The sequence below is a fragment of the Macrotis lagotis genome, chromosome 2 (genome assembly GCF_037893015.1).
Source record: "Macrotis lagotis isolate mMagLag1 chromosome 2, bilby.v1.9.chrom.fasta, whole genome shotgun sequence".
Taxonomy (NCBI): Eukaryota; Metazoa; Chordata; class Mammalia; order Peramelemorphia; family Peramelidae; genus Macrotis; species Macrotis lagotis.
The window spans coordinates 223,771,470-223,782,372 of record NC_133659.1 but is presented as its reverse complement, the minus strand read 5'-3'; the positions used below and the strand labels follow the sequence as shown (position 1 = coordinate 223,782,372).

The window sequence follows — 10,903 nt, the reverse complement described above, 5'->3', positions numbered from 1 at the left end:
TGTCACAAGCCACAAGGCTTTGAGGAAACATAACCATGGAAGAATGCCAATCAACATTTGGGACAACATACATGTCATTCAATCCATGCCCGTTAAATGAGAGAAATGTATCTCAGAACCAATGGCTATGTGCTGAGCAGACATACATAAGTACATACATTTACACAAGGTGTGTGTGTGTGTGCATGCATACACACACACACACATTCACACACACAAACACCCATCTTTAGACATGAAATGGACATGTGTTTAAGGAGACAGGTGACCCTGTTAGGAAACATAAGACTTAGACTCCTGTATCTGCTTCAGAAATATCTGGGTCTGCAGATGAGTCAGGTGGTAATAACTGAATTTCTAGAAAGATGTACAAACTCATTTTTAATTAGACTCTGGTTATAGCATTGGGAAGTACCTTTAGCGTTCACAACTTCCAGATGCTGAAAAAATAGAGCTCACACTAAACATGGGCATGGTTCTCCCAAATCTTATACACACACACACACACACACACACACACACACACACACACACACACATAGAGTTTCCCCTCCTACTTAGAAGGACAAGGGGAAAATTTTTAGATAAATCAAAAAGTGGAGGAAAAGGCCTTCTGGTTATTCAGATAGAAACTCAGTGAGCCACACAACAAAAAGAAGGTTGGCTTTTCTGGGCTTCACTTCTACAAAACTAAAGAGGGACCAAGCTGCTGGAACTTGTCCCATAGGGGATATACCTAACCCCCATCTCTTCAGAAATCTAACCTAGATCATCCTTGCTTTATGAAGCTTGTTTAACCCCTATAGGTTAGATCTAGAAACATTGGGAGGCAAGAGGAAAAATATCTAAGTAAGAAGCCTTCCTGGGTTGCCTGGTTGGGTTTTGAGTCCCATTAGAAAGGGACTGGATGTTAGCCACATATCAGTTTTCTTATAAAAAGGGGATGGGACAAATCCCATTAAAACAATCTACTCAGACCTTCTATTCTCCAAATAGCATGGTGTAGTGGCAAGAACACCCTTATTTGAGTCTGAGGACTAGCTGAGTTCTTTTCATTAGCTGAGTAACCTTGGGCTAATTGCTTTACCTCTGTGAGCTTCAGTTTCCTTGTCTATAAAATGGGAGTGCTGGACTAAGGTCATTCCTAAAGTCTTTTTTTAAATTCCAAAAACTATTATCATAAGACCTAACCAAGTATGAAAGAGGATGAGAAAGTGGAGATGTGGCCTCCCTGGGATGTGAGATAGGTTACATCTCTCTTGTGGGTTATTGAGGTTGGAACACCACATCTGGGACCTTCCTGGCAGCTAAGAGAGAGGGAGTAAACTGCAGCCTCATATGGTGCAGTAAAGTAAAGAGAGTGAGGTTTTTCCCACATGGCTCCCATAGTGCTTCCCAAAAGGGACACAATATTTTCCTGATTCTGGGAAAAGCATAAGTGAGCATTACAGCTTCTTTAACCTTGGTGTCCAATGGGGTTAGCCAGAATGCTGAGGCCAGTATTGCCCTTCCTCATCCCCTACCAGAGTCATCTCTCCTTCTCCCAGTGGGAGCAGTCAAAGTTCCATGTGAGCATGGAGTCATTCAGAGAGAATTTGTTTATAATAAAAATAAAAATTCTCTATGATGAGGTCCCTTGGCCCTTAACAAACTGCATAAAAGACATTTATTATATCAATATAGTGATATATCCTTCTTAAAAAGGGTTGCAAATGAAGTTAAATGTGTGTGCTCAAGAAGTTGCACCAGCCCAAAGGCACTCAGGCATCTAACAAAGTTGGCAAATACAGGAATTCGACTGATTGTGAAATTTCCCAAAGCCAGAAAGAAAAATAGAGAAGGAAGGGGGGGGGAAGCCTCATTCCAAAAGAAAAGTCCCTTTCCCCTGACCAAAACAAAACAAAATGAAAAAACAAAAAAAACTTTTCACCTACTTTTGCATGATTCAAAAGTTTGGTGCCGTTGCTTTTACTGTGGACAAGGGATGCCTGAGGAACCAAGTCCAAGGCTCCTAGAGAGAAATGTGTTGTCTTTTGGGGACTGACAAGACAAGTGAATCTGCTTCAGGGGAGAGACAAACAAAACAAGGAGGAGTATTTTGGGGGAGGGAGAAGAAATATTCATAATTTTTCAGGAAGGAAGAGAGGAAAAGACAAATGGGTCAGAACTGCTTCAGCAGAAGGGGAGGTGGGAATGGGAGGGAGGGGCAGGCAGGAAGAAGGGAGAGAGGCAGCTCCAAAGCAATTAGTTGATCTGACGACAAGCTTCAAATGTCCATTTAGTGGCCCCACCATAGATGTCAATGTTGGTCTCAGCCCAGGCAATGACATTCCCAGACAGAGCTTTGGTGCTGCAGGTGGCCAGGTTGTAGATCTCCCCAGAGGTAAGTTTTCGGTCCCAGATGTTGAAATGAGCCAGTTCTCCAACGAAAGCTTGTGTGGCATCGAACCCACCACCCAAAGTATCCTTTCAAAGGAATACAGAGAACAAAAAGGTGAAGGGCAGTGGTTAAGGTGAAGGTAGGGGAAGTGGGTGACCCTGGGAAATTTCAGGTCTGACTTGCTCTCTCCTTAGAAATGTCAGTCATCTTAACGTTGCTTGTGTGTCTTTCTGGGTTCCTTTTCTGTTTCTTCTTGTTTAATTGTGAGGAAAGAATGTCTTCCTGTGTAAATGTGTATGTACATATGTACATTGTATATTTATTTCTGTTTATCCATTTCCATTTTTGGCAATTAAAGGCATTTTTTTGAATGTGAAAATTCTATATAAACATGAGATATTTGTGTGTATATGTGTGTGTGTGTGTGTGTGTGTGTGTTTGAAAGACAGGAGACAGACAGACACTGATAAACACAGATACAGAGACACATACAGAGAGAGAGACAGAGACAGAGACAGACAGATAGACAGACAGACACACACACACACACACACACACACACACACACACACACACAAACACACAGATCTACAGGGAGCATGTGGAATAGAAATGTACCTAATCTTTTCCCTGACCTTGGTGTATTTTCCTAAAGGGAAGAATGTAATGGAATTTAGATTTTCTAGAGCTGACCTGGAGCCTGAAATGCTGGTGTAAAAGGTAGATCTAATGGGAACAAGGATTGTTCAAGGTTTTGTCCTTGATTGTTATATTCTGTGTCCCTTTCTTTTTGTCTCCTCCATTCTAATCAGCCCAGGAATAAAGGTTTTGAGTATTGTCAAATGCAACAAGCAAAATGGACTTATAGACTTAGGTACTCCCCACTAGATACCACCAGCAAGTAAATCACTTACCAATAAACATTTAATTTATATAAATCTATATTATATCTATCTATATATGTATTATATATACATAAAATAAATATATAATTTGTAATAGCTAGATCAATTTTCAGTATCAAGCCAATCAAAATGAAGATTCAAGCTAGTAATTTTCATAATTAGAGTAGTTAATAAGAAAAAATGAACTTTTTTTCATTAGCTTATGATAAACTATTCTGCTTTATGCCCTGGTCTAATTCATTCCAACTTGTGGTCTCTGCATTTTTGTATCTTTATACTAGGAAAATTTTCACTTGTGTGAAAATGAAAGAATAAAATGTGATTTTCAAAACATTATTCTGTGTGAACTAAATTGATACTATGAATTAGAAGTTCATTTGCTTATTTTTAAATCAAGATAATAATAATAATAATTATGATGATGATGATGATTTTTATTTGTTCTGACCTGTAATTTCATTAGTATGGGGAACTTTCAGAGTAGAAATTCTTTCCACTTGTGGAGATCAGTGGCTCATCTATATGTCTTTAACTTTAAGCTTTAGATAATTTAGAGCTTTCAGGACCCCTCATTGTCATTCAAGCAGGATATATCAAAGGCAGAATTCAAACCTAGGTCTTCTTAATGCAATAATATAATAATAATAATAACAATAATAATTATTACCAGGAGCATTGAGTTAAGCAAAATCCACTTGAATTTGTGTTCCCTATGTCATCAAAATCAGTTTTGCTTAAGAATTTGACTTGTCATGAGAAAAATGCTTTGTGAATCTTAAAATTCTATAGAAATATGAATTATTTGTAAATTATCCCCCATTAACTCTCTTTTCCCCTTTAGCTATGATGTGTGGCCTTCAGTTCCCAAAAGAAAATGACTCCATTTTCACCACTGCTTTGTCATTCTTTCTTTCTAGCCTAGAGCCCTATCTTTTGATCATGCTTTATCTGTGTACATCTTGGGTCTCTTCCTAGGTATTGCCCTCCCAGCTAGCCTAGTCCCCCATTTGACCAGTACCTGTTCTTGTCCCAACACAAGCACGCCCTGTGGTTTGATTGGGTGGTAGGGTGCCAGGTTCTCTCCATTGCCTCCCTGAGTGCCATCCTGGTAGGCCTCCCAGACACCATCCCGTGTAGTCCAGGTGATACAAATGTGATGCCATTTGCCATCATTGATAACAAAGGGTAGCTTGGCCACCTATGGCAGGGAAGGAAAATAGTGCTTTTATTGTTTCTTTTCACAAGCAAATCCATTTGTTCTTAGTTTATTATAGCAATGTGTACATTTGTGACATTACTGTTTGAATCATCAATTCAGCAAACATTGATCAACCATCTCCTTCCCCAAAACAAGGTATTATATTTTCATTTATCTTTGTTACTCATATTATGATTTCTTCTAGTTCTATTGTAAGAGACAGCGTGGTGTAGTGGAAAGAATGATGGACGTAGAATCAAGAAGACTTGGATCCATGTTCTGCCACTGATGATTATTAGTCAGTGGTGTGTTCATGGACAAGTCACCTAAACTCAATTAACTCATAAATAAAATGAGGGTAGTAATACCCATACTTTATAGGGTCATTATGAGACTATATATGTGAAATGCCTTGTAATTTAAAACATTAGAGAAACGTCAGTTATTTTTATTAAATCAGTTATAAATTTATTAAGTGACCAAATGCCATATTTTCCCAAAATTCATCCTCTAGGTATGGAAACAATAACCAAGACGTTAAGATACATAGACATCAGTAATATCATCTTAAGATGCAGTATATACAAAATATCCATTGCCAAATAATAGGCCCCTTAAATTGATTGACAAAGCAAATGTGTAAGTATGTGGGGGAGGGTGGGAGAGAGTGACTAAGGGTTAGAAATGGATCTGATAGGTTTCCTGATATGTCTCCTTTCTTCATGCTTCACCTTAATATATACTAGCAAGTATCCCCACCTGGAAGAATCTAGCAAGAGTCCTGGTTCATCTAATCTCAAAAGCACAAAATTCTAGACAGAATGTTGACTGCAATAACATAGTAAAGCAAAGGCTTTGGTTAGACATGGGTCTGGGGCTGGAATTCACCAATGCATTCTCCAATCACCCACATTCTCCTCCTAGATTGTGACTCCCTGAGGATTTTCTGCTTTTTAATTATTAGATGTCCCAGGCTTAGAGCTCTCTGAGTCCTAAGCTTCTGCAGAAATGGTGCTGGAGAACTGAATAGGCGCATCAACATAGATGGCACTGCAGTCTAAACGCACAGACCCTTTCCCCATCTGTGATCTCATTAATTCTCCAACTTTCCTCTGGAGTGAAAGGAGGGGGATAATATTCTTCTTCTTCATATTTAAGGTTAAGTGGTGGTCCAGAGGTGCCAAGTAATTAGTTTAAGATTATACAATCATAAAAAGTGTAAGGATAAATTCTTAGGTGTTATGAGATTCCAAACCTAGGCTCTAACCATTTAATATCAACCTTAGACAATTAATGGTTGATAACTCCAGGGCTTATTGATGGCTACCATGGAAGAGAATTCAGTGAAGAATAGCAATGCTCATTTATAAACTGCTTTAAGATGTAAAAGGGTGATGGTACATGTATTTTTAGTCTCATTTTACAGAGACAAATGAGTTTTCCATAGTCAAACAGCTAATAAGAATCAGCACCAGGGCTTAAGCCTGGTCTTCTGACCAGCAAGTCTATCAGTATAACCACCACAATGACAAAGAGGGGTCAGTCTCCCTGGTCTAGCCCCATTTCAGGAAGTAGGATTTGGAAGAGAGGGAAAACAGGAGATCTATCTGAAATTTTCCAGGGATCCAACATACTTCTTGGACATCTCTACGTCTCAGGATTAAAGGGGTCAGATCAGTTCAGGGGTCAATATTAGGTTTTAGGATTGCTTTGGGAAAGCATAAGGAACCCATTTGTCTGATCCTTTTTCTCCTTCCTAGCACAACTCTGGAACTGACCCAGGATATTTAGTATTGGTAATGTCCAGTTGTCTAGCCTGGAATTATTTGAGTTTGGACTGTAGCCCAGGATTGGCCCAGAACCATACTGACCTTAAGGTGATGAGGGGATTTTAAACAAATCATCTGTTTTTGGCCTCTTCCACATCTTTCTATTAAGCTCCAAATTCCACTGGTCTCTTTTTCCTCAATCTTTTTCAGTGTATATACATATATATATATATATTATGTACCATGGTGTTCTTGGTTATTTCATTTCCTCTTTGTTCTAAGAAATCTAAGTTAAAAGGGGGAATGAATTCTACTTAAAGAGAAATATCAGTCTCCCTCCTTTGTACTTCTTTGAAACCTGGTCATTCCAGTAACAATGCAAGGTAGAGACTCCACTCAGTTCAGTGTCTAGTTCTAGAACTGTCATCCACTAGCAGATTCCTAAGCTGAATGATCTGCCTGATATACTGAAGTTCCCTTCTCTCTTAGTTATTCATTAGCTGTGGAGCCTTGAGTCGTTACACTTCCTAAGAACTCAGTTCCTTATCTGTAAAAAGAGAGGATGCCAATTTAAGCATTCCATGACTTTTTTTTGCACAAGTCCAATGTCTAGAAGTGGTAGAGATGTGAGGATTCTTACCTTGTCATTTATGAGGATCTCCATTGGGTTATTTCCCCATTCGATCAGGACCAGCTCATTAGCCTGACCTGGCACAGCATAGGAGAATGGAGTCCCCACTCCAGGGGAGGCATTTGATTTTAGCCACATGCAGATAGTGAAGGCATACATTTCTGGAAGACTTTTTTTCACCTTTGCATACATATAGTTGGTTCTCAGAGGGAATGTGAGCTGGAACTTGTCCCCAGGCCTGTTGTCTTTCTGACCTGGGAGAAAAATAGAGGGGAGCTGAGCATGTACTAGCTATGTATGTTTATACTCTGCAGACAGGCAGGTGGAACAGCCTGTATATCTAGAATTAATTTACAGATATGTTTTATACAAAGATATGCAAAATACATGTAAATACCTCTGCCTACAAATGAGAATGATAAATCATAACTTCTATATCCAAAATAAGATTGTTCCCTTCTAAAGTACTTGATCAGAAGGCTAGACACCTACTTCTAGGGATACTGGTGCAGAACAAAATGCCTCTTTGGGAATTGCCTTATGGGCCAGTTTAGAAGCAAATCAGTCTCACTGCTTTATAGTCACATTTCATTTTGTTGTCATCGAGAGTATTTTCCATCTTTATCAAACACCTTATTCATCAGATATGACTTTGGGGGACACCTGACTATTTGTAAAAAATTTTTTTAAATCTAATTTGTCTTCAAAGGGGCACATTTTTTAGCACTGGGATATTCTAAAATGTATGAAAGGCTGTGAAGACAGTTCCAAAGAGGAATATCCAAAATGTTTTGAGCAGCATTGCACATAACCTTCTTGATAACTACTTGGAAGAAATAGCACTAATTTAGATGTTTAGGTTAATTTATTTAAAAATGAGTCACAGTATTTTATGATCAGACCTTTAATAAACAGAGCATCAATCTCTGTGAGGATCTAGGGATCCTTACATGTAAGCATCTTTATGTTTTCCTAGTTCCTGCTTATGCCTATGTTTGCATAGTTCACCATTCCCTGCATCAGTAAGTCCTGGTGTGTACATATGATGACTGATTACAACCATTTCCAATCTGTATATAAACAGATGAGCCTTGTTGTATACACACACATAGGAGCAGGATTCAAATTGCAGACTACATGCTGCATATAAAGAGGACCTGAGTTCTTTGTGCACTTGAACAGGGGAAAAGAGATAGGAAGCTGTACTCATTTTGGACTAAGAAACTGGGAAATGCCTGATGACTTCCCTGAGAGAGGCATAGCAGGCAGGGCAAGATCTGAGGACATCCCGCCTCCGCATCCCTCCTCCTACCTCCCAGTAAGCCTGAAGGACGTGAGCAAGGCCACTCTACTCAGTTGGGTGGCTTTCCTAACACTTCCTCACCCCTTACTTCCATCTATCTCTGTCCTCTGTACTTGCTTCCTCCATTCAAATGCCCTTCCTTCTAGATCTGCAGCTAGCTTCCATTTGGTCTGTCTGACTCCAGGTCTCTTGCTTCTCTTATTTTGTTATTTCATTTTTTTTTTCTTGAGCAGGTTCTCTGCATCTTCCCTCCCACTTCCCTATCGTGCTTTCTCTCTTTCTAATGATCTATTTCACCCCCCCCCCTCCAGTTACATAACGGGCCTTAAGATGGCAGTGTTTAAATCCCTCCAGCACATTTTGCAGTCTAATCCCTATCACGTGTCACGAGCTCTGGGAATCAGCTCTCTTCCTTTTTACAACCTTATTTGATTTCTGACATCAAGGAAAGAGTTGCTCCTGCTAATCAATATGCCCAAGGCGTGGTACGTGGAGCAGTGAGTTTGAATGGGAGTAATAATCACCCAGCTTGTTGAAGTTTGAGAAACTGAATCTTCTGGGAGAGCAAAATATGCTCTGGATTATGTTACATAGAGTGAAAAACTGCAGATTGTGTCTGTGAGAGCATTAAGGCATTGTAAATGAATGGGAAGTGCCAATAGAACACCCTGAGGACAACAGGAAAGCTCAGATAAAATGCTATTATATAGTCCAAGTGGAATCTTAGTGAGGAGGGTAGGATTAGGTTAGAATGTTAGTAAAACCCCCGCTATACTCCTATAGAATTGTACCAAGAACAGAACATCCTGGGTGGGGTTTCCCAGGTCAGATTTGGCTAAATTAATCAAATAAAGCTAATTTTAAGAATTCAGGATTAAAAAAAAATCAGTTGACCAGAGAAGGTTTACTCTCCCTTATTAGAACTGTCAACAGCAATTAGTCCTAAGATCTGGATAATTTTAGAGTCTGGTATTTTGGCGAATGATCAAGAGCTTAAGAGGTTGAAGGAAAGTAAAAAGGGAGTACGGTAGGGTTGAGGAGAGAATGGTTGCAGCAGGTACCTGGGTAAGGGGGCATTTCTGCAGTATTTGCACCGAGATCATCAATCGAAATGCAAGTCTATAACCCACACCTACGATCCCGAGTAATGTTTACCTTTCTCCAGGTCACTGATCCTTTGATGGAGGGATGTTAGAGTGCTCTCTATCTTGACCCTCTCCTCGGTCTCATTCTTGGGATTCAGCTTCCCTTCCTCCAGACTGTTCACTCGAGACAAAACTTGTTTCTCCAGATCATCGATCTTGTTCTGCAACATGTCCTTAAGGCTGTTGGTCTGGCTTGAGGAATTGAGTCTACTGTACTGCTGCAGAGACACAGAGGTAGAAGGGAGGGGGAAATGAATAACAACAACACAAAAGATTAGCTGTACAGTAGAGAATGCTTGAAAGCAGAGCTAAAGCATGCGAAATGGAACTGTCCAGCGCCCAAGCTTTTCGGGAAGCCCATTGTCGAGACAGTCTTCCTGAGAATCAATTTGAGCCTTTGCACTTTGGAGTTCATAAAAAAAAACAAAAACGAAAACTTCATGCAAATCTTGTGGGATCACCTACACAACATCTAATAAAGAACAACAAAGGTGTGACTGTGTGTGTGTTGTGTGTGTGTGTGTGTGTGTGTGTGTGTAGAGACCTATCTGTAAAGGGGTTCAGGAGGTGGGGAGAAAATCGTCGGACAGTCAGGCAGAGCATGGACAGCTCCACAATAGAAGATGGAACACCTACCTCAAGGTTCTCTAGCCTGGTTTTGAGGGACTGCAAAGTTTGCCCAAGTTGACTGAGAGTCTCCGCAGCAGGGGTTCTGGACAGATCCCCCATGGTATTTTTCCCGGAGCCTGACTGTTTTCTACCCGCTCCAGGCTTGGCTTCATTGGGTCCACTCTCCAGCAAACTCTGACTTTCACACCTGCCCAGTTTGGTGGTCAGTTCCCGGATAGTCTCCTTCTGGTTCATAATGGTCTCCTTCTGTTGCAGCACTGTCTCACGGAGCTGCAACACATTGGTCTTGAGGTCCTCGGCGCTGCCGCTGCTCTGAACCGAGGTACACATGTCCATATCTACCGGCACCGAAGTGCAGATGAAACGGGTCTGTCCGAAATTCTGGGCCAGGCATTCCAGGCACACGGCGAAGAGGACCACGAAGCACCACGGGCTACCGCCTGGCATGGTTGGGAAGGTCCCAGGGTTCCCGGGACCGGACAAGTCTTTCCTACTCCCCGACTCTCCCGCAGTAGTCTGCTTGCTGCGGTGCTTGGGAGTTCAGAGCCGTGGAGCTGTCAGTCCACCCCCTAACTGCCGAGCAGACTGCGGAACCTCACAGCCTTTTATGCTGCTGCGGGAGGGGCCTTTACGGTGTGGACGTCATCAAGGCAGGAATCCCATTTTAATTGTCTAGTGACCCGTTCCATGCCAGAGGAAGGGGATCTGGCAAGAAAAGGGGTGAAGAAAGGAGGGGTGCTCCTGTGTCTGCATCATTCCATCCCCAAGAGATGCTCTGGGTCTTTCCCCTCTTTCCCAAGCGTCCTCACACCCCCCTTCGCTTTCCTCTCCCTCACCTCCTCCTCTTCTCTCCTGGCTCCTCCCTTCCGCCCCAGTTATTTCCCCATCTGTTGAACCTGGCCTTTTCATTCTCTCCTCCCACTCCCCCCACCCACCCAACTA

General features: G+C 41.2%; 1 protein-coding gene across 1 annotated transcript; it reads right to left on the bottom strand.

Moving 5' to 3' along the window:
- Positions 1-476: 476 nt before the first annotated feature.
- On the bottom strand, positions 477-10,639 carry NPTX1 (neuronal pentraxin 1). The gene is made up of 5 exons (XM_074224964.1): positions 9,968-10,639; positions 9,342-9,549; positions 6,893-7,137; positions 4,304-4,483; positions 477-2,466 (listed from the first exon to the last, which is right to left on the bottom strand). Exons 1-5 carry the CDS (start codon positions 10,406-10,408, stop codon positions 2,245-2,247), a joined length of 1,296 nt encoding a protein of 431 aa, XP_074081065.1. The 5' UTR covers positions 10,409-10,639; the 3' UTR covers positions 477-2,244.
- Between the last annotated feature and the right edge of the window lie 264 nt (positions 10,640-10,903).